The sequence below is a fragment of the Zea mays genome, chromosome 4, assembly GCF_902167145.1.
Source record: "Zea mays cultivar B73 chromosome 4, Zm-B73-REFERENCE-NAM-5.0, whole genome shotgun sequence".
Lineage (NCBI taxonomy): Eukaryota > Viridiplantae > Streptophyta > Magnoliopsida > Poales > Poaceae > Zea > Zea mays.
Genome location: NC_050099.1, coordinates 5,819,194 through 5,844,601, shown reverse-complemented (window position 1 = coordinate 5,844,601; position 25,408 = coordinate 5,819,194). Strand labels below are relative to the sequence as shown.

At 40.8% G+C, this 25,408-nt stretch overlaps 1 protein-coding gene across 1 annotated transcript; it reads right to left on the bottom strand.

The window, feature by feature from the left end:
* Positions 1-23,740: 23,740 nt before the first annotated feature.
* On the bottom strand, positions 23,741-25,114 carry LOC100275463 (uncharacterized). Its single transcript, NM_001149530.2, has 3 exons — positions 24,888-25,114; positions 24,507-24,631; positions 23,741-24,325 (listed from the first exon to the last, which is right to left on the bottom strand). Exons 2-3 carry the CDS (start codon positions 24,564-24,566, stop codon positions 23,795-23,797), a joined length of 591 nt encoding a protein of 196 aa, NP_001143002.2. The 5' UTR covers positions 24,567-24,631; positions 24,888-25,114; the 3' UTR covers positions 23,741-23,794.
* Between the last annotated feature and the right edge of the window lie 294 nt (positions 25,115-25,408).

Below are 25,408 nucleotides of genomic sequence, written 5' to 3'. Positions count from 1 at the left end.
AAAAAAGCACTCGACAAATAAAAATCTTTGCCTAGTGTCGTGATACTTTGGAAAACTTCTGTATGATGTAAGTTTATTTTCATATGTATAGTAAACTAATGGAAATCCAAAGAAATATATGTATTTGCCTCTACAATCACAAGTTTGTTTTCCGAGTAGATGGGTCATAAAGACCTACTGCCATTAATGTACTAGAATGGTTAAAATACCATTAATGGACAAAAAACTAAGTATATAGATCAATTGAGAGAACATATTGAGAAAATGTAAAATAGGGTGAAAGATCATAAGGTAACAGTGGAATCCATATTATAATCTTAAACTTATTTTCACCTTTGGACCTTTTACAATTGAAATTTTGTAATGTAGGAAGGAACCGAACAACTTAGAGAGGATATGACTACATGGCTATTTGTGTTCGATTATACCGAGCCTGACTTTGTCGCATCTTCTGCAATAGAAGTCATCCAAACTACTCTTGAAATTAACATGAAAAGGTTGAAAATGTCCCACGCACCTAGTAGTTCCAACACAAAATCAAACATTGATCAACAAATTTCTAGGCTACTACAAGAAGACGAAAAACTGTACATTTGATATTGTTGATAGTCCAACGAATTTGGAGAAGTGTACTAAAAATTTAAGAGACAAAAGATATTTCATCTTGGTCTCAAAATACCAAGATACTTGATCTTTCGTCCGAGATGTTGGGAAAATAGAAATAGATTTTGAACTTATTCATATGCCAGACCGTACCCAGTAATAAATTCAACTTGATAGACTTGAATAATCAAGTAACAACCAATTTTTAGCAACACAGATTTAGCACCTTTGCTCATTATCAACTGGAAGAAAGTCCCACGATATGAATGGTCTTAAATGAGATCGATCATGAAAAAAGCAGACAGAGAGATGACTTGAAAGAATAGATTTGCTCATAAGAAACAACATAGAGCATCTTCTTACACATAGATATAGTCATATCGGAAAAGAAAGTGAAAATCAATTGAAACCATATACTCCCTCCGTTCCTTAATATATGTCGTCCGTTAGTACAAATTTGAACTATTGGACGACAAATAAAGAGAAACGGAGGGAGTATTGTTTTACAGTGTTAACCTGTTCTCGATCATCAAAATGGTGCCTAAACCTAGGTGAGCTGTCAATAATTACAGTCGTTGTATGCGGTTTGGCGTCCATATCACACCAGCACACCCTGTAAAAATTACACTGTTTGTAAAACAGTTATAGAACTATATTTGCTAGCACTAAGCAGCATAATTCTGTCTTCTATAACAATCATTAGTGTCAGTTCATATATATATTAATAATTGTTTGCACATATATAATCTAAATATTGTGGTGGACACTGAAGAAACATATAAACATTAGTCAGGTCAACAACAGGTTAGCATTTGTTGATAGAGTACTCGATCTTCCTATTCCCAAATAGATCAAAAAGGAATTGTCATATGACATTCTTTCTACAGATGCAGGATCGTCGTCTGTATGGCACGCACGGGACGGTGATTGAGAGGTGGAGACCGACGTCGAGGGCTGCGAAAGGTCGTGTGGCGTGATGTACTATGGCGCTGTTTGGCACAGCTTATTTTCAGCTTCTTCACAAATTTAAACAGAAGTTCTGTCAAACAGCTAGCTTCTGCAGCAACTTATCAGTTCAGCTGCTTCTCAGAATACAATAAAAGCAGCCAACCAGCAGAAACTGTTTTTCACCAGCTTATCAGATAACCTGCTTTTTCAACAAGCAGCAGTTGTGCCAAACAGGGCCTATAACAATTTACTTCAAACTTTAAATGGCATATCCCACTCGCCAGTATATAAGCAAGCTGATGACAATGCAGCAGGGTAGGGACATCCGTCCTCTGTAGCTACTCCATCCCACTGTAGTCTGTGTGACGACAACTAATAATATGTCAATTGCATATTGCAGGCTAGGCATGTGAGGCATCAGGATACATGTAGGAGAATGGTGACTACTATGGTCCATTTTGGACAATTGGGGATGCTGAATGAATTTTGATGGGTTAGATCACGTTCTCTCTAGTACTCCCTATGCAACTTCTCATATTACCCCAACGCCTGCATGAACTCAATGGAATGGAGCGCTCGGCCCGCGCGTCTAGCCCCGTTACGCGCTCAATTTTTTTTCCATATCTGGGACCTTCCTTTCCCCTCGCCAAACCATTCCTTATTCACGGACCAATCTTGTCTCTACTGTCGTCGTCGCCAGCGATGTCGTCTCCATCCGAGATGCGAGGAGGAGTGAAGAAAACCAAATCTGCTACATCCTTCTTTCTTCTCCCTTTCCTCTCCAATCCAAATGTACTGGCATCCTCCACCTGCAAGCTGCGCACCGGGCTACCAGACCTCCATCCATCGCAAGCTTCTAGCCACTGAAGGCAAATTTTGTTGTGTCACAATTGAAGGACATGGAGCAAAGGCCAAAGAAGGATTACAATGCAGTGAAGACCATCCTGTCAAAGAGTGGATTTGGTTGAGACAATGTTCTGAAGATGGTGACCACTATCGATGGTTTATGGTCTGAACTTCCCAGAAAATTTGCAAAAAATGTAAGAACAACTCCTTCCTTAATTATGATGAGTTGCATGAGATTTACAATGGTATGATCAAGCCCATCCTTTGTCTCTTCAATTTTATTTAATCACGTGTTCTGCTCATTGGTAAAATAGTTTATTTCTTTATACTCGATACGTAATATTGTTTAAGGGTAGGGAAACACTATAGAAGCTTTCAGAGAAGTCATGCAAAACCGAGAACAAATTTGTTGTAGATGATCGCGGACAAAAATAAGTACACCTAGCCCAACCATTCCTACAACCTTCTCCATGTGAAATTCTCGCCTAGCTCGTATCTTATGACCTTGGGAAATTTCTTCAACATGTTTTTTTTCCTGAAAGGATGGAAGTGTGTATATATGGGTGTGTCCGCTCATGAGAAGGATTTCCATCAAACCACTTTTAAACAATCTCCATTTCTTCGTCATCTCTCTTCTCTTTCTATTGAAGAAATTCCTCCAGTACATTTCTTCGTGTATTCACCGGCCTCACAGCTTGTTGCAGTTGCACACACCTTATTGTAAATGTACCATTGAAAACAAAGCCAAATTAATCAGCTAGGTGATTACATAAAGAAAAGGTATAAACCGGTTTCTATTCATAAATTATAGCAGACTGGGCATAGTACCTGTTGTGTAGTACTAATCATCACATTGAAATAATAACTCGCAGATTGTACACGGTATATATAGTGACAGAGAGGTAAGTGAGTTTTGCACTTCTCTTCCTTGGTCAAATCTGTAATATTAATGGGTTTCAATTCTGTTCTACCTGCCGACACTACTACACCTTGCATGTGATTTTCAATAAGTTGACTGTTGTATTAATGGTTGCCAATTCTGACTTGGAGGGAGCAGCTCGCAGAAACAAGTGCAAACTGACTATTATTTTGGCATGGGATCAGCATATGGTTATTTTGTGCATGTTTTTTTATGTTTCTCTCATGCGTCTGTTTCTGAGACTTTGTGCATGGCATTTTGTTAGCTGCAGCATGCATGCATGCACGTTTTGAAAAGAAAAAAAAGGTTAGACAGGCAATGCATGCAGACGTACTGAGACTGAAATACAGTATGGAGGGAGTATTTATTTACTCTAACGCATATAGTTATAAAATGCATGGGCCATTCTTGCTAGTTGGCTCTTAAATGCAGATTTGAAGAGAGCAACCCATGCATGCAGAAGTTATAAAATAAAGCATGCCTGAAAAAAGATCGTGGCAAATGTGGAGGATTGACCGCGCTCCTCTGCAATTAGATAAAAACAATGGAGGAAATAGGGCTGGGAGGGGTCAGGATTAATCATCCTCGTCGCTAGTAGTGCTTTCAACAAAGAGAAGAGCTAGCGTTAACATAGAGACCCAGCCTCTAGCACATCAAGACAAAGGCATGTGCTAAAAAGCTTTCCAAGGGTCGATCGCTTGTTGTATACACCGGTCTGATATGCCACCATCTACTTCATCTGAAGTGCCCCTGGAAATTGTCTCTCCTAGCTGAATACCACTGATGAATTTCTTGCCAGTTGTCAATGCCATTGAGCTCAATATCATTGCTGGTCCTTTGAATATTTTAATGGAGCTAGGACAAGTCATGGTTTTGGACAAATGATGGATTTTCACTGGGTGTCACTAGCTAATGAATCACATGTGCGATGTAAGCAGTTCTACTTTTTTAAGCCAAGGAGAATTCCAGTAGTAACCAATTAATACCCTGTACGTGTGACAAGTCATGTAATTTTTCGCATGATAAGCTCTTGTGCGTGGCCATCAAGGATTAAACTAAGAACTTCATGACTCGTGTGTTGCGTTTGTTACCACTTAGCTTCAGAGTCGCTTGTGACGTACTAAGTAATTGATACATTCATTTATTTCAATAAATATTACAATCCACATTTGAGAAAAAAACAGAGACTCAAATTGAATGATTTTGTAAAGAAAAGCTTTAAACCTCTGCTAGTACTATAGGTTTGGTTTGGACCATTTTTCTTTATCGAATTTCATATGGAAATTCATAAAAATATTAATTTCAAAAAATATTAAACTTTAAATAGAATTTATAGGCCTTAAATAATTTTAAATGTATATGTAGTTATCTACTTTGAGGAATACAATTTTAGTTTAAATTATGTCTATGTCTAATAATGACATTTAAAAAAATAAATAAAATTGATTCAAAACTATTTGTACTGGCTATGGGTAAGAAAACTATCTATCTGTACTGGGTGTGTTTGGCTCGGTGTCAACGAGGGATAGGACGGGACCAACCCTGGGTTGACCTCGTCCCTTATTTTTTGAGGGACGACCTTATCCACTATTTTTTAAGAATATTCCTTGACCCTGACTCTGGGTCTCCAAACCAAACATGTGTCAAGTTAGAATGATCTCACCCCATCCCTATTCATCATTCCTCATCCATCCATCCAAACACTACATAAGTTCCATATTTTTCATGACATTATTTCTCCTCTCTTGTTAACATGGCATAATACTAAAATAATGTTTAACTTAGGCATCCATTGGAATGCAGAGATTTCAAATGAATCATACATAAATTGTATAGGAATTAGTTCATTTTCATAGGAAAAACACAAGAAACGTGAAAAAATCCCGCATTCAACAGGAGGTCTTATACATGATATGAAGTAGTAGTGAATTTATGACGTTGTACAAGTCATCAACAGGAGAAGTTGTCCAGCATTTAGATTCTTGGTGGTACCACACCGTCTACTGTACATAATTTTATCAGCATGTGCTAACTTCTATATGTAGCAACATTTAGCCAAAATAATTAATAAAATTGACCAGCAATGAATGTTTAATATTTTTTGCCAGTTGTCAATGCCATTGAGCTCAATATCATTGCTGGTCCTTTTTGAAAATTTTAATGGAGCTAGGACAAGTCATGGTTTTGGACAAATGATGGATTTTCATTGGGTGTCACTAGCTAATGAACCACATGTGCGATGTAAGCAGTTCTACTTTTTTAGCCAAGGAGAATCCCAGTAGTAACCAATTAATACCATGTGTGATAAGTCATGTAATTTTTCGCATAATAAGCTCTTGTGCGTGGCCATCAAGGATAAAACTTAAAACTAAGAACTTCATGACTCGTGTGTTGCATCTGTTACCACTTAGCTTCAGAGGCGCTTGTGACGTACTAAGTAATTGATACATTCATTTATTTCAATAAATATTACAATCCACATTTGAGAAAAAAAAAAACAGAGACTCAAATTGAATGATTTTGTAATGAAAAGCTTTAAACCTCTGCTATTACTATAGGTTTGGTTTAGACCATTTCTTTATCGAATGTCATATGGAAATTCATAAAAATATTAATTTCAAAAAATATTAAACTTTAAATAGAATTTATAGGCCTTAAATAATTTAAAATGTAAATGTAGTTATCTACTTTGAGGAATACAATTTTAGTTTAAATTATGTCTCTGTCTAATATTGACAATTTAAAAAAAATGATTCAAAACTATTTGTACTGGCTATGGGTAAGAAAACTATGTATCTATATTCGCAGATTCAGTCATTTGGTTATCTAAGTTCCATATTTTTCATGACATTATTATTTCTCCTCTCCTGTTAACATGGCATGATACTAAAATAATGTTTAACTTAGGCATCCATTGGAATGTAGAGATTTCAAATGAATCATACAGAAATTGTATAGGAATAAGTTCATTTTCATAGGAAAAACACAAGAAACATGAAAAATTCCCGCATTCAACAGGAGGTCTTATACATGATATGAAGTAGTAGTGAATTTATGATGTTGTACAAGTCATCAACAGGAGAAGTTGTCCAGCATTTAGATTCTTGGTGGTACCACACTGTCTACTGTACATATATTTATCAGCATGTGTTAGGCTAGCTCCAGCAAGGAACTCTAAAGGGTTCTGTACCCTAAATATAGAGGATCAAATGGTCCTCTACGCCCTCCAGCAGCGTCCTCTAAACGGTCCTCTAAATTTAGAGGACGCTGCTGGATTCTCTATGTATAGAGTTTCTCTAAACGGTCCTCTATCCATTTGAATACTTTAAATAACCGGTTTAGCAAAACTAAAATATGTACAATACATTTGAGAGTATGACAAATACGTATGTATAAAAAATAAAAATAAAAAATATCTCTAATATAGATATTTGAGTATAGAGGACGTGATTTAGAGGGCGTTGTTGGAGAGGAAGGAGATATAGAGGATGGAATCTTTTAGAGAAGACTGTAAAGGACGGATATAGAGGATGAATATAGAGGACGTTGCTGGAGACAGCCTAACTTCTATGTGTAGCAATGTTTAGCCAAAAATAATTAATAAAAGAAATTCATAAAGTATCTATTGTTAGGACACGTTTGTTTGGTATTATAATCTGCCTCTGCTTGTTTTGCGTATCTTAGATTCTTCAAACTCCAAAAGTTAAAACATGAAAAGTATAGTTAATCCCTAAACTTGTAGCATTGTTTCATCCCGGTCCCTAAACTCCTAAAATGAACATCCAGGTCCCTAATAAACTTGTAAAATTGTATCATCTCGGACTCTAAACTTTTAACGTGCATATTTCGGTAATTATACTTATATGGTTTTGTCATCTAGGTCTCTAAACTTGTTTTTGGTGCCATTTAAGGTACAAACTATTTGGAATTGTGATGATACCAAAAATAAGTTTGTAGACCCAAATAACACAACCATAGAAGTATAGGGACCTGAATGTTCATGTTGAAAGTTTAGAGACTAGAATGATACAACTTTATAACTTTATGGGTCTGGAGGTGCACTTTTGGAGTTTAAGGACCGGGATGATACAACACTATAAGTTTAGAGACCGCTAGTGTATTTTACTCATAATGTTTCATAATTTTTGAGTTGTTGATTTGTTCTCAGTAAAAATCTGAATTAGAGTTAGTACTCCTGGTTGGTCATTACTTTGATGCAAAACAGTGGCATAAGCCGTAGAAGCGATCCATGTATTATTTGTGTGCTCATTTTTCTTGAATACACACGAGAGTTGCATATCTGCATATCATTCTTAAGACAAATTTTCAAAAAAAGTGGCATATATCTGATCATGTGTTCAAAAGAGCATTTGGGTTCCATTTATTTATGTATGCTTGAATAAGTATTTTTTTCCTAGGTTGATGATGTTTAAACGTGTGGTATATCTTTGGGTCATTTTTAGCTCAAATGTTTGGTCTTCGCGTGAGGCTGGACGTGTTGGACTGAGGTGGAACACCACGTCAACTGTTGGACCGGGCATTGGCCTATTTCGACTTTATTTGAGACACTTTAAATAGTTAATGGGGTCATGTGACAATGAAAAGTAAATTCACCTATATGACACACCCGAATAGTTCATAGACTGCTGATGCACTTTATTGTTTAAAAATATATGTATAGTTTGTGGACGTGTAGTACTACTATCATATAATATGTATAGAAAAAATATTTGAATGAAAAAAAAATTAAATAAAAGGTCATTAGTGGTTACACTGGCATTGACCTTAATTCATGGCAGTTGAAAATACTCAAAACCAGCTAATCTAGTACCCTGTCTTCGTTCATGACAGTTCATCCCACTACTGCCCAATGATTTTTGGACATCGACAAATTTAACTTTCAGTCATGGTTTAAAGAACAGATACTAAAAAATTGATACACTATGCCAACGATAATAAAATGTGTTCATTTCTAGAGGCCATCAGTATATCCTACTCCTAGAAATTAAAGAATTCTCAAGTCAACATATACGGAAAATATACCTATAGCTAGGGGTAGTAATAGATCGTGATCCAAATGTTTCTTCACAAATTGTTAGGACTCTAAATTATTTTTATTTCAAAAATGAATAAAAATATAGTCCGATCGTCCTAACCCGATCTGATCTTTACAATTTATAGTATAAAATTTAGAGTCCATTGTACACACGTGCGCATGTGTGTATGACTGTGTGTGTGGCTACATGGTAATTGGCACTTATATATACACAACACAGACGGAGGAGATAGTCATGTTGGATCGATTTATATAGAAACCAGAAGTCCTAGCATTCCTGGAAAAGGAGAACGACCACCCTTCAGTGCAAGTTATGTGGGAAACCAAGGGTTGAGAGGCGTCAGGACCATCCATCCTACAATCTAAGCCAGTCAAAGTAGAGGGGAGCAGTAATGTAGATGCTAAGCTCATGTTCTATGGCAAGACATGCATTTCCGCCGTCAACACAACTGTTAGCCTTGCCTTGACCAAGCCGTTCACTGCACTGGTTCTTGGACTCAAGGGTTCAGGTGCAGAAAGCTGGCGCATCGTAGGTTGCAATTGGTGGCTATCATCTGTGTAAAAGGTACACTAACTAGATACAAATGATGTTGGAGATTGGGGACTCGCTCCAAAGCTTTTTAAGGATTGAATGATTGTTATATACAGCAGTATGATACGCTGCCATCTACTCCATATGAAGTGCCCCTAAAAATTGTCTCTGCTAGCTGAATACCATTAATGAATATAATTCTCTTGCCAGTTGTCAGTGCCGTTGAGCTCAATATCACTGCTATTCCTTTGAATAATTTAATGGAGCTAGGATAAGTCATGGTTTTGGACAATGATGGTTTTTTTCACTTGGTAAGACTAGCTAGAGAACCACATGCGCAATGTACACCGTTCTACTTTTTAACCAAGGAGAATCACAATAACCAATACCATGTGTGGCAAGTCATGTAATTTGTCACGTGAAAAGAGCTCATGTGTGCGGCCATAAGGATTAAACTAAGAACTTCATGTCTCATGTGTTGCATCCCTTACCACTAGCTTCAAAAGTCACTTATGACTAAGTGGTTGATACATCCCATTTATTTTAATAAATATTACAATTCACATTTGAGAAAAAGCAAATTCAAATTCAATGATTTAGTAATGAAAAGCTTTATATCCCTTCTAGTACTAGGTTTGGTTTAGACCATTTCTTTATCGGGTGTAATGTGAAAATTCATAAATATATTAATTGCAAAAATAATAAAATTTTAATAGAATTTATAGGCCTAAAAAATTAAGCGGAAATGTAGTTGACTATTTTGACTAATACAACTTTAATTTAAATTATGTCTAATAATGACATTAAAAAATCCAAAATATTGATTTTAAATTATTAGTACTAGCTATGGGTAAGAAAACTATCTATCTCTATTGGCACATTCAATCATTCAGGTATCCAAGTTCCATATTTTTTATGACATTATTTCTGCTCTCGTGTTAACATGGCATGATACTAAGGCCCCTTTGGTATAGCTCCTTCAAGAGCTCTTTCGTGGGTTTCTCCAAACAATTTACCAAACGTAGGGCTCTTTGATAGGCTTCTCCTGAAAAATAGGAAGGAGTCCCTCCTCCAAACCTGCTGAAGCTAGGAAACCAGAATTGTAGCTTCCACCGGCTCACGTACACAGCATGGTCCCACAGAATAGTTAAAAAAAAGTGATACCCTTTTCCTGTCGCTCTCTCCCTCAGGTGGACTAGCCTTGACGGCGCACGAGATGCAGTAACCTCAACAAATCAACGACAGCGGCGTCCCTGCAACCAGAGTTGGAGGCATTCCTGCGGTCATCGATGATGCCGACGCGGTTGCCGGCCAGGAGACCGTCGCGGCGAGGGTTGCAGCTGTCGGCGCTGCCAGGGGCACAGCCAAGGTCGCAGCTCCCGACGTGGCCAGGCGTGTGCCTCCTGGCGCGACGAGGGCTGCGGCTATCGGCGAGGTGACCGGTGCGGTCAAGGGCGCGATTGCTGGCCAAGCTGCCGGCGTGGCTATCAGCACATCCATTATAGCACGGGCCATGGACACAACTAGTCCTTGGGCAAGCGTTCCTTAGTCGGGCACACTCCCACATCCATTTCTTGGCCGATCCTTGGTGACGGGGGCACTACAATCTTTGACGCCATTCGACTGTGCAGCGCCGGATGCAGCAACCAGTGTGCAACCATTCATAGCAGGTTTCAGTGCTCCGACAACGGTCACAGGAGAAGCGGGGTGGCCTAACTGGTGGCCTGGTGCTGCAAAAGTAGCACTTGGTCCAAATTGGCCCAACGATGATCCTTTGTCCGGAGGTCCTTCAGCGATCAGAACTGAACTTGATCAAACTGATGATCATGTTGAAGAGGTGCCAGATCAGGTTACTACTGCTTGGCGTAAACGTGGTAGAGCAGCATCAAAGGCACCCACAGCCGCAGTCGACATCGACCTCACCCAGGATTCAAGGTGATGAAATTGATTATTTTTTGCTCTGTTATGATTTCTAGTTATTAGTGCATAGAGTATTTAAATTGATTCAAAATTGTTGATGCATAGTGTGGCTGATTGGAGTGATGATAATGTAAGGATTGTTTTAGCCGAGGGAATCTAGGATTCCTGTTGTGGTCATTATAACCGCCAACTAAAACTGCCTACGTAGATATTTGTCTGGTTTTGTAAAGTTGAGAGGGTTAAACAACTGATTTTGAATGTGAGGGGTGAAGTAGACCACCCACTAAAGATCATAAGGTTATGTAGATTTATTTTAAAATAAATACATTATCAAGTGTGTATGTGTGGAACCATATATAGAACTCTTGAGGAATGACATGGAATCAAGTGAGACATGAATCCCCCCGTGGTTACCATGCTTACTCTTTCACAACAAATATGGCCACACGACAAACTAAGTGCCTTGTGAGTAGTATTTGGCCTATGAGGCATCAGGAACACTTGTGGATGGATCAAGGAAGGGTGGAGTGCAGGCCATTTCATGATGAGAATATCATTCGATTCTGCACCATGCACCACTATCCATGCACAAACTACATATCGTTGTGGAATGGTGCCCTCCCTCCTTGTGCCTACTCTTAATTAGTCTTCATTTGAGTTTTCCGCACTGCAGTGGTCGGTTGAATCGACAGACATAAACATAACATATAAACTAGAAATCACTCTTCGCCATGATCAAGTCCCTAAAAAAGTTGGCTTGGCAACCGGTTTATAAATTGGAATCTTGGTAATAGAATTGTGATAGTCGAGGACAAAAATAAAATGTTATGGCTTCAGAGATTATATGTTACAAAAGATATTTCTCTGTATTATAGTGCTTGATTGTACTGGTACTAAGATACACCATAGTAGTGTGTGATAGATGGTTGATTATTAATTGTTCATTTGACCAAAGTGAGTCCATGTTAACTAAGGGTGTCTCTCCATCATGCAATCCCACATCGTGTCCACCTCCTGACCGAAGGTTACTGTAACGATGGAAACCATAGATTCAAGGGTTGCGCTGCAACGGTGGTGGAATATGTAGTTACATTCAAGATGACTTGAAGTCCTCATAGACGTCTTTTATAGTCAGTAGCCCTTTAGTCGCATCGAAGGCAACTGAGACTAAAGGAGGCCTTTAGTATCAGTTCTTAACATCAACCAGAATAAAAGGACATGTAACTGACGCATGAGGATAGGCACCTTTGGTTCTGCTTGTTGTTACCAACCAAGACTAAATGTTTTCCATTTTTTCCTTATGTTTTTTCTATAATTTTTGTATGGTTTCTTTTCAATTCATATCAATTTAATATATTTTTCTTACACATATTCTACGCTAGTATTGTATGTCCATACATATAGTGTTCTGTTTGAGCATGCATATATAAATAAAATGTATAAAACTATACATAAAGTACACATATGATCCAAAATTGAAGTTATACTTTAAAAGATCTTGTATATTATAATGAGTATATTACAAATAATGTGTCTCGTGTTGAAGCAAAAGGTGTAATTTTTCATCGTAGAAGTATTCTCAATATATATATATATATATATATATATATATATATATATATATATATATATATATATATATATATATATGAGCCCTAGGCTCTATTTAACTATAGGAAGCCCCGACCACGTACCGACCAGGTGCGCGACCGCACCGGACCCTTTTTGGCTTATTGTACCTAACTGCTTACGCCAAAATATAATACGAGTTATGCTGATGTGTGTATCAGTTTATGCAAATATAGTCTGCGCATATTACGTGCATCGGGCCCACGATCCGGCCCACGCCACCACTATAAAAACACCCCCACGCCGCCAGGAATTAGGTTTTAGCGGCCGCGGCGGTTCTCTAGGGCGTGCGAGCGGCGGTGATCCTGGGGGCCAGCAGCGGTGTCACCTCGAGGCAGGCGACCGACGGCGGCGCTCCACCAGAAACGAGCGACAACGACGCTCCGAGGCAGGCGAGCAAGCGGTGACGACGCTCTTGAAGCGGACGGACGACGGCAGCGCACCCTAGGCCCGGTGACAACGGCGGTTGTCCCGTCCGTCTCTGCGATGGCCACCGCCACCGCCGCTCCAGCATCTGTGGCGCGACGACGGATCTGGGGACACGCTCGCGACGGCGGATCCCTGAGGCGCGACGGCGGATCTGGGGACACGCTCGCGATGGCGGATTCCTGTGGCGCGACGGCGAATCTAGGGACACGCTGCGGCATCGGATCCCGAGGGCACGCACGCGGCGGCGGCCCCATGAGGTGCGCACGACGGCGATGTGCCAGCGGTCGCGACGGCGGATTTCCCTAGGCGCTAGCGACGACGGCATCCTCCCCTAGGCACGAAGTGGTGGCGCATCCCAGATGCGAGGCGCTGGTTCCGCAGGACGGCGATCCTATTTTTATGCTATTTTGTATACATATTTATGCCAATGTCAATAGGATTTTATGACCTATATTTCAGTTCATGGATCCGCTTCCATCTATTTGTCTGTTTCTGATATTTCTATTCATTTACGCTAAAATTTATACTCATTTACGCTATTTTGGTTCACGATTTACACTTAAATCCGCTCGAGCCAGAACCCGTCATTTACGCTGTTTTGGTTCACGATTTACACTTAAATCCGCTCGAGCCAGAACCCGCGCACGATTTTTACGCTGTAATTTGTCCCCATTTGCCGTTACGAAATCAATCGATGATTTACGCTAAAATTCATACTCATTTACGCTGTTTTGGTTCACGTTTTATGCCGAAATCCGCCCGAGACAGCGCCTGTGGCGATTTTCATGCCGTAATTCGAGACCCATTTGTCGTTACGAAACAGATCGATGATTTACGATAAAATTTGTACTCATTTACGCTGTTTTGGTTCACGTTTTACGCTAGAATCCACCCGATCCAGAACCCGCGCACGATCGGGTGCACACGATTTTTACGCCGTAATTTTAGGCTCCGTTTGCTGTTACAAAACAGATTTTGGAATTACGCTAAATTTCGTACTCATTTACGATGTTTTAGCTCACGTTTTACGCTGGAATCCGCCCGAGCCAGAACCCGCGCACGATCGGCTGCATGCGATTTTTACGCCGTAATTTTAGGCCTCGTTTGCTGTTACAAAACAGATATAAGATTTACGCTAAATTTCGTACTCATTTACGCTGTTTTAGGTCACGTTTTACGCTGCAATCCGCTCGAGCCAGAACCAGAACCAGAACCAGATCGAGCGCGCGTAGATATACCTGACTGGGGCTTCCCATACTAATGGAAGCCCAGGGCTCCAATTACCATCACCCTATATATATATATATATGTATATATATATATATAGTTTATGTATTAGAAGCCCTAGGCTTCCAATAAGTAAAAGAAGCCCCAGTATAAAAAAGTGCGGCTGATCCAACTTGGTTGGTCTGCAACTCAACTCAGTCGATTCACCCGAACCCTAGCGCATATCGTGGTGCCCGTGCTCCCCCCACACCCACACCTCCACCGCCGCCCAACCACCTGACGTGAGACGCGGATCAACTCCCCACCCCCCCACTCCACCCGCCGCCAACCCCCACCACCACTACTCCACCCCGCCGCTGCATCCGCTCCACGACGCTCGCCCCTACCGTCGCGGCCAGGAAGCACTACCACGAGACGCTCGACGCCGCCTTCCGCGTGCTCGACATTATAAGCGTTGGGTGAAGCTGGTTGGGATGAGGTGTAGCGTTCGTAGGAAGATCCCAACTAGCTTCACCCACATGCCTTGCGTCCGCCTCCCCTCCTGCACCTCGACATTCTTCCCCTCCCACACCTTGAGAAGCACTACAGGTCTCACCTGCCCGTTCTCCTGCCCCAAGAATCGCTGGATCTGGGGGTACTACAGCGGTTTGGCGGTGGTGGAGGAGGGCGACGACCACGGTATGAGTTGTGATGATTCTAATTGTTCCTTTGCTGGATCCAAATTATACACTATAAGTATGTATTGTGATGATTCTGTGTTGTCTTAAAGAATAAACATCATATGAGTTGTCCCCAAATGGTAACCAAACTCAGACTCATTTTTGGATTGTCCGGATGAGCCACGAATTGCTGAGTGCAGGTCTGTTCATGCCAAAATCGTACAGGAATGAGAGGGTAGAGTTAATTGATAAGCATAATACATGTACGGATTTATGCTCGGATGTGGAGACAAGTAGAAAGTGGTTTGGGGAGCATTGAGTTGTCTTCATGAGATTCAGCCTATTCAGGTCATGTACTCATGTGGCACGGCCTAGAGGACCAACTGACCAAGAATACTAAAGCACATAGGATGTTTAGTTTTCTGATTTTTAATTTTTGATTTTCTATCCAAATATAGAGTCTTTAGTATGACACCCTTGCATTGGTTTCTTTGATAACATACTAGACAGGGATGACTGCTGAATATGTTATTATAGTCTGGAGAATCTAACTGTATGATCATTATGAAACCTATGAGTGATCATCTTACTAAGAACAAGATATTTAAGCATCATGTTTCCATCTCTGTCCATATTCAGCATGTTACTTTTACCTATAACACGGGAGATAACACCATGTACCTTTTACAGAGATACTATTGCAAAATATAGCCACAACATGAAGGATCTTGCTCAAAAATTGTTGTGCATCATCTCAGAAAATCTGAGCCTGCCACCATCTTATATACAAGAGGTGGTTGGAGAAGTTTTCCAGAACATTACTATTAGCTACTATTCTCTGTGTCCACAACCTGATCTTGCTCTTGGGTTACAATCTCATGATAAAAAATGCTTGTGCTAGTTTCAGTTCTTCAGCGTTTTTATGATTATATCTATATTGTTTAATTATGAACAACTTGTATCTGAATCTGAATGTAACAGATTACTAAATTTTTTATTTACATTGTGATACATGTTGGTTGACTTACATCCCATATCGTTGTTGCTGTTATCTCTTATATTGCAGTTATCCAGAACCGTGTCGCCCCTCCATTCATCCTTGACAACGTCGCATGTGTTGCTTTACGTGCTCATGTGTTCATGGCTTCAGGTTTGAGTTTTTTTTCTTAATCTTACACTCGAATCTAATGTTCAATTGGAAAACGGTCCATTGTAGTGATAGAGATTCAACGTTGTAATCTCTTTATGGATTGTATGCTTCATTGGAACCTCACCAAGAATTTGTAATAGCAGCCATATGCACTTAGATGTAGTCTTTAAAAGTGGTCTTTAAGCAAGGTTATTTTTTATGCACTTCGCTGCAAAATACACTTGAAGAACCATCTTGTCAGTCTCCTTGTCATAAAGCATTTACCTTTTCTTGTAGGTAACTTGGGATCGACTTACTGACACGAGCAACAGTCTGATAACGCTACAAGACATCGTTGTGCAATGGTCGCCACCCTCTATGGGATTATGCAGAGGTCAGAGCAACAAATAGCTATATTTTTCAAAGAAAAGAAAAAATATAAGAACATGTATCCTATTGTCTCCATTCAGGAACTCCTAAACGTTTCTCAACTGAAAGGATTAATTAATATCTAGAAATTTGATGTGGTTGTGTATGATGTACTTTATATTTTTATGCTAATTTGAATACGCTATTACGCCCAATTACTAGATCGCGTGTATGCTCCGCTTTGTAAACACGTAGACCACCAGCGTTTACCTTTCCTCTTCTTCCCATTACCCCCAGCGTGCGTTCTCTCCTCTCTTGGCGACGACTCAGCGACCGGAGCTGCCACCCCACGTTTGGTGCCTAGGTCTTCCTGGGGCCCTTCGCCGGCGATGAGCATCACCAGGTACTCACATTGCAGCTAAATCAAAAAATATTCTTTGAGCTATTTTTTATTTAAATTTTTGTTTTTGTTTGGATTTGGTCCGGAAGAAAGGTGTATATCTCAACAGACTTGTGCAGATATTCAGATATGCACCACGTGAACAACTAACCATTCCTGATTTTGTGTTCCAGTCATCGTGTTCGACGCTTTGTGTGTAAGGCAATGTAAGCCTGGCTATTTTTTATTCAGATGTTAGAATTTGAGAGGGCCTTCATTGATATCTATAACTCAATATTGCATAAAAATGAAACCGTTCTTCAAGTAATTGGATGAAGAAGGGCTTATAGCCATAAGCATCTGTTTTGTTTGCATAGTCTGAAACTGAAGTGAACTTAGGTAAGCAGGGGATTCAGTGTAGCATGGCTTTAGATTAAGGATTTAGTTGAAAAGAGAGCTGAGTTTTAGTGTAGCAGTGTGTGTATTTTTGCACCTTTTCGTTGTAGTCTGATCTTCTAACTTAAGAGATTTTTCTTTTGGTAATATGATCTTCTAACTCAAGTGTGCATTCAGTTTAGACTGTAGGTTATGTTAGTCATAACAAGCTAGAAAAGATGATCATTTTAACAAGGAAAGATCATATTAACAGTTCATGTTATGTTTGCAGATATGGACCTCGATGGTTTTCTCCACATTAGCAAAGCTGGAAGAGCCTTTTGAACTCACTTTTTTTTTGCTAACAATGGTGTTATGGTGGAACATAGTTTTGTGTGTATGTACCAACAACTAAAATGTAAACACGACATTATCATAGTTGAGTACAGGAATAATTATCTCTTATATCTTATTGTAAAATCTAAAACAGTTCTCCTGTAGATGGTTAGCTTGCATTTTACGCTACAATTACCTCAGATCACTTCTTGTTGTATTTTACACCATTTTATGACATTTCTTGACGCATTTTATGACAACCTCGTGCGCAAAGAGATATATTCGGTCTACATTCGTTATTATGAAACAGATGAATGATTTACGCTAAAATTCGTACTCATTTACGTTGTTTTGGTTCACGTTTTACGCATAAATCTGTTAGAGCTAGAACCCGCGTACGACCGGGACGCGTGATTTTCGCGTCGTAAATTTCGGCTTCAACGAAACAGATATATGGTTTACGCTAACATTCGTTAATTTACGATGTTTCGGTTCACGTTTACTCTAAAATCCATTTGAGCCAGATAAATTTTCACGCCGTAATCTCAAGGCCCATTTGCTGTTACAAAACAGATAAATGATTTACGCTAAATTTCATACTCATTTACGATATTTTAGTTCACGATTTACGCTGAATTCTATTTGAGCCAGAACCCGCGTACGATCGGCTGCACGCGATTTTCACGCCGTAATTTTGGGCCACATTTGCTGTTACAAAACAGATATAGGATTTACGCTAAATTTTGTACTCATTTACGCTGTTTTAGATCATGCTTTACGCTGGAATCCGCCCGAGCCAGAACCAGCGCACGATTGGCTGCACGCGATTTTCACGCCGTAATTTTGGGCCCCGTTTGCTATTACAAAACAGATATAGGATTTACGCTAAATTCCGTACTCATTTATGATGTTTTAGCTCACGTTTTACGCTAGAATCCGACCGAGCCAGAACCAGCACACGATCGGGCACGTGTAGGTATATCTGACTGGGGCTTCCCATACTAATGGAAGCATAGGACTTCCATTACCTCCTATATATATATATATATATATATATATATATATATATCAAGCTTCAAATAAAAAATATGAACATATAAATAATGTATGTATATATGAACACAATGATAATAAATAAATTGTGTGTATTATTTATGAAATTCAAGGTACTCTAGAGCACTTCACACACAGAACTTAACTAACTGTGGATGTACTCGAACATGTTTTATTCACATAATTTAATCCCTGACGACCGCATCAGACACTTTACGACAAAATAGTTCATTAAATAATCATGCATGGTAATAATGGAAGTAATGAAATAAAGATGTGTAGACCTAGTACTTACCAACTAATCATAGACTATGAGGAGCCTTCCATTTACCTTGGTTTTCCATTCAAAATTGAATAGTAATTGGATTCCCTCCCCTTCACTCCTTACTCCCAAACAAACCCTTGCTCAGTCACTTTCAATTTCCTTGCTCCTAAACTAGGTCTAAGTATATATAAACAAGCTAATGAAATTAGGATTTTGTCCCCCTCAATCCCCTTCAATTCCCATCAATTCCCATGCTCTCAAACTATCACTCAGCATATATATAAACAAGCTGCTGACGATCCTAGGACAGGTAGAAATAAACATCTGTCATGTATAGCTACTCCCACTGTACGTAGTGGCAACTAATATGCCAATTGCAGGCTAGGCTTTCGAGGCATCAGGATACACGTAGCAGAACTGTGGGCACTGTGATCTACTTTAGAGAATTGGGGGTACCGGATACTCAGTTAATTTCCACGCGTCAGCTCTCGTTCCTCCAGGGACAGGGAGTGCCACTGCGCCTGCATGTATTCAGTGACAGTTTCCACTAGCATCGTCAACAGAACCGCGAAGGACTGTAATCTGCAAGACCGACGAACGCTATTGACACACATAACTCGATCCACGACCACAGCGGTATCCCCATGTATAGTTTAGTTTTTGAAGGAAAGGTTGGCAAACTAGACACAGCACCGATGAGGAGAAATGGCTGATATATAGGAGCCAGTATATCCAAGATGAGTGCAGCTGCAGGAAGTTTCCTAGAGCAAATCTTTGGTTCATACAAACAGATTACAATAAGGCACAGTTTGATGATTATTGTACGGGAAGGATTTCGATTACTGATGATGGAAATCTGAGCGATTATTTGTTTATAGATTTGTTTCGGAGACATTCTTATGGTGGTGCTTTACTTCAAACCTAGACCACTGACCACATGATATTTTGGCAACTCTATTTTGTTAAGTGATTTCAATTTTTCTCAAGGGAAAATAGACTAGTTTCCCTTAGAAAATAAGGTTGTCAAACTAGCCCTTAATTAAGATGTTTTTCACTTTATTTTCTGGTTGGAAAAATAAGGTAATAAATGATAATTAAAAATTTTGTGGGCTCGTTAATTTCTATTTGCTCTGTTAGAGCAACTCCAGTAATTCTCTAAAAATAGCTCCTTAATTTATAGTGTTGGGAGTTGGTAACTGAGGTTTGGACGTAAAAAAATTGTGATCTCCAACTGTGATCTCCGTGTGTCTCTCTCTCTCTCTCTATATATATATATATATATATATATATATATATAGGGTAGGGTACGTATAACGGGAGCTCTGGTCTTCCAATAGTTAAAGGAAGCCCAGGCCGACCACCCCTGCAAACTGGTTCAACCAGCGCCCCAACTAGGTTGTCGGGTGTGCCACCTGCCCCACGTCTGTTAGCGCAAAAAAAGGAATGCATGCATGAGTCAAACACGATCCAATGCATGCGCATAAATTTAGGAAAGATATGTGCGGCAGTTTTTATTTTTAAATCCTTTATTTCCTCCATAAATTTAGGATCGCTGCAACAGTCATGCAGCTAGACGCGTAAGGACCATTTTATGATATATACTGAGACTAAATATGTTATACTGTGTAAATAATTATGCAATTCGATATACTGCGTAAAAATCTGTTACCAGCTGCATGCACACGAATTTATGATGAAAATAATGTGCAATGAAAGGAAATGAATTACACGCATAGAAAAAAATCGTATTTAATGTTTTATTTCCTTCATAAATATAAGATCCCTCCAACAGTCATGCAGCTAAACACATTAAATCTAGTTTATGATATATACTAATACAAATTATACTACATGGTGTAGGTATTTATGCAATTCGTTACACTGCGTAAAAAATCTGGCATGTTGTTTTCTGGTGGACGCACATCCGGGTTGGAGCGTAATAACCTTAAGTTTTGAGCATAAAATCTCTCAATTATAAACGTATATACCGAGCCAATGTGAGAGGTTGATAGCTCTAGTAGGTTATTATTACGATCCTATTTTTATGGCAGATCCGAAAAACATGGCAGTCGCATGTATGCGGTTATACAGATCCAAAAATTATGGCAAAATGCATGCATGAGTCAAACACGTTCCCTTGCATGCGCGTAAATTTAGGAAAGATATGTGTGACAGTTTCTATTTTAAATGATTTATTTTCTCCATAAATTTAGGATCGCTACAACAGCAATGCAGCTAGACTTGTAATTATTATTTTATGATATATAGTGATACTAAATATGCTACACTGTGTAGATAATTATGCAATTGGGTATACTGCGTAAAAATCTGTTACCAGCTGCATGCACACGAATTTATGATGAAAAGAATATGCAATAAAAGGAAATGAATTGCATGCATAGAAACAAAAAATCGCATTTAATATTTTATTTCCTTCATAAATATAGGATCCCTCCAACAGTCATGCAGCTAAACGCATTAGAACTAGTTTATGATGTATATTGAAACAAATTATACGACACGGTGTAGGTATTTATGCAATTCCTTACACTGCGTAAAAAACTAGCATGTTGTTCACTGGTGGACGCATATCCGGGTGAAGCGTAAAAACCTTAAGTTTTGAGCATAAAATCCCTCAATTATAAGCGTAAATACCGAGTCAATGAGAGGTTGATAGCTCTAGTAGGTTGTTATTACGATCCTATTTTTATGACAGATCCTAAAAACATGGCAGCCGCATGCATGCGGTTTCTATTTTTATACAGATCCAAAAATTATGGCAAAAATCATGGGAGTTTTTATTGCATGCGCGTAAATTACGAACAGCATAAATTAAAGAATTGCCATTCCAATGTGCATGCAGTAAACTGATATACGAACTCCGTGTTTAAGCATAAAATCGTACAGTTTTTAGCGTAAATAGTACATGTGGTAGGCATAAAACACAATAATCGAAAAGAAAACTGCGCCGGAATGGAGGATGTCACGCGTGATCATCGCTGCGCGCATCTCGCGCCTTCCGTGACGTCGCTCGCTCGAACATCGTGCCTCATGCGTCGCCGTCGCTACTCGCACGTCGAAGGGCGTCGCTTGCTCGCCGGCCTTGGAAGTGCCGCCTCCTCGGAGCTTCGGGGACGCCGCCGCTTGCCCGCACAAGGGCCCTGCTGCGGATCGAGGAACCTCCGCCACCGCGCGTCGAGGTAATGGAGTTGCAGCCACCGGCCTAGGAACCGCCGCCATCGCACAAGGGCGCTGCCGCCGCTCGCCCTCTGGATTGGGGGCCGCCACCGCCGGCCTGGGAACCGCCGCCACCGCACAAGGGCGCTGCCGCCGCTCGTCCTCTGAATCGGGGGCCGCCACCGCCGGCCTGGGAACCGCCGCCACCGCATGTCGAGGTCGGGGAGCCGCGGCCACCGCCGCGCGCACTATCGGGCAACCGCCGTCGCTAATGAATCGAGATGGGGCGTGAAAAACTGATCACTAGCACTACGGATTTTCTTTTATAGACGTCTGGACCTGGTCCGGCTCGACCGGATTGCACTGTCTGGCCTGGGCTTCCAATAACTAAAGGAAGCCCAGGGCTCCTAATATACAATATATATATATATATGTGGAGAGAGGGAGAGAGAGTAATATGTTGTCGTCATTTTGCTATGTACATGGTAGTTGGCACCTATATATACAACACAGATGGAGAAGTCTTGGCATTGGTGTGGAAACTAAAAGGAGATCAACTACCATGCATTACCTCAGTGCAAGTTATGTAAGGAACCAGGGCTTGAGAGGCGTCAGGACCGTCTATCCTATCAATTAGTCATTCGTGTGGAAAAGAAGATCGAGCACCATACATTAGTGCAAGTTATGTAGGGGTAACCAAGGCTTTAGAGGCGCCGGAACCATCCATCCTACCAATGGAAACAAAGAAGGCGGTAGAGGGAAGCGGTAAAGTAGAGCCTCACCTCATGTTCTATGGCAAGACATGTATTCCTGCCGACGTTCTTAGACTCAAGGTGTATTAGAATTTCTTGCTGAGAGGCCAGGGTCATACCTGAGGGGGATGTGGAGGGTGCGGCCGCACCGGGTCTCTAAAAATATAGGGTCCCCTAGCCATGGACGCTAGTACTTCTTTCTGTTAAACCTATCTATCCTAGACACAAATACGCAAAGAGTGATGCGCTATCGACCAGTCTCGTTTAAATTGTTAAACTAATGTCTCAATTACTTATCGAATACTCCATCCGTTCTAAAATATTATTTGTTTTATCTCTTCATTTTTATGTTTATATTCAACTAAAGAAGCAAAACAAATTCTATTTTGATATATAGAGTATTATTTACTATACACATGATGGTTGCATCGGTGGAGAGAAGCTTTTTTAAATTGAAATAGTTTTGTGAACTATTTAAGTTCAACAATAACTCAAGAGAGGTTAAATGGCTTGGCGATTCTATGTGTCGAAAAGAAATTGTTGAATAGGATTGATCTCAATAATATAATCGATGACTTTGTATCACAAAATGTTAGAAGATATTTTTAATAATATCAGATAACAAGTAAGGTGTCGTTTGGTTCACATATTGGTAACGTAATGGATAACCGATAACGTTAAATCATGTTTGTTTAAGTTCAACCGTAATCGGTACCATATTATAAATGGATACCGTATTATTTAAATTTGTTACCGCCGGTATTCGAGTGTGAATCGTTACATTACCATTTACGTTACATTTCGTGAACCAAACGGCACCTAAGTGGTTTTGGCTATATTTTATATTTGTCATCTTATAAACTTCAAAACATCATAATAATTTTTATATGTTAAATATTCAATTATATATATATATATACAATTATATATATATACGGGGCCTCCATATCGAATTTTGTACTGGGCCTCTAAAAAGTCCGGAACAGTCCTGTGAGAGGCCCAAGATGCCCCCGAAGGCCATATAAATGGGCAGCGCTACGAATAGATACCAGTTGGTGCCATAAATTAACACTTTTTTTAATCTCTTCGTTGCCTTGTCAAACACCTCTGTGAATCTGTGATGTACAGTTGTGCATGTAAAACACAAACAGTGCTGTCTCCCTCCCAACTCTAACCCCAAATCCCCAGATCCTACGACGTAGAGTACAGCATCGTCATCACGCCGTACTCAGGCTGAGGCTGGTACAACCACGGACCCTGCCCCACCTCGTCCATCCTCCTCCTCCCGCTAACCTCGCCGCGAAACCTCACCGGCGTCGCCACGTCCTCCACCACCTCCCGGAACGGCGCCAGCTCGGAGTCGGTCGACGTGGACGACACCGCGGTCGCGCCGGAGTCCGAGTTGGACGGCGCCGCCTTGAGCCGCTTTATTATTCCCTGTCGCCTTTCCGCGTCGCTGCTGCTGCTGCTGCTTGCCCGGCCGGTCGCCAGTGTCAGCTCAAGGTTGCATTCCTTGGCCAGCGCAGCCGCAGGTGCTGCGGCCTCGTGGAAGCTGATGATGTGCTGCTGAGGACTTGCTGTCGCCCTCTCGCCGCACCAGATATCCAGCTGCGGCGGTCTCGGTCTCGGCTCGGCGTCGACGACCGCCGGAGCAGGAGCCGTCTGCGCCTGCTGCATCATCAGCTGCTTCTGGGCGTGGTACAGCCGGTGCAGCTCGTGTACCTGGTCGATTCGATCGGTAGGAACGCAGGCAGACAGAGAGTACGGTGAGAAGAAACTGGGGGGTAACGGTAGTAGGTAACCTCGCAGCAGAGGCGAGAGAAGATGCAGAGAGATTGTTCAGCGCGTTTTTAGTCGCGATACATAAACCGCGGATATGAAATGTGGCCTCGGTTAGTAGTACCTGTTGTCTGAAGATCCGTTCTTGGTTCAGGATGGCCATCCTCATCTGCTCCCTGTCCATGCCTCGGTTAGTACCTGTTGTCGGTGAAGGTTCAAGCCGATGTTTCCCCCCTTCTCGCGCGCAATCTGTTTCACGAGAATTTCAGCATCAGTTACTCGATCGGTGCTGCCGCTGCATGCAAAAAACGGGAGCTGCGATGCGATGATCCGGCCGACAGAGTTTCCGGGACTTTCAGAGAGTTGTTCCAAGCAAAGCAAATATATATATATATATATCTAGACCTTATCATTCAGTCGGCAACAAGAAGAAGGAAATATCCATGAAACAAAAGCAGGGGACAATAGCAGAGAAAGCCGTATCTATACTGTGCAATTGCATCACCTCTTTTCAGGATCTCCGGCACGGCACTCCCCGGTCAGAAAGCGCGATCTCAAGAACAAGAACAGCGAAGCAGAGAAGGCCAAGAAGAAGAAGCTCTGGTCTCTGCTGGGACTGGGAGGCTAGCCGGCCGGCATGGCCTGTTATATCTATCTATCTATCTATCTATCTATCTATCTAGCGAGCGAGGCAGTGGAGGAGGAAGGAAAAGGAAGGAGATTCCCCAACCCTGTCCTGTTGTCATGAGCTTGCATGCTTCTCTTCTCACTCACCCCCCATGTGTGGGGTCCTCTCCTCACACCTCTCTCTGCATTCGTGTAGGCATGCCAAACAAATCCAAGCTCCTTCTCCGGCCAACCACCTCGTGTATCTTAGTGTGCCAAAGATGCTTCCATGTAGTGCCAAGACAAGGACAGGCAGGCCCCGTATTGTTCTTATTCTCATCTCTGTCCAACCTCAGAAACCTGACTAGTAATATTTCTGCTTCAATCATGCCATTGCCTGCCAGTATCTTCTTTCTTTCT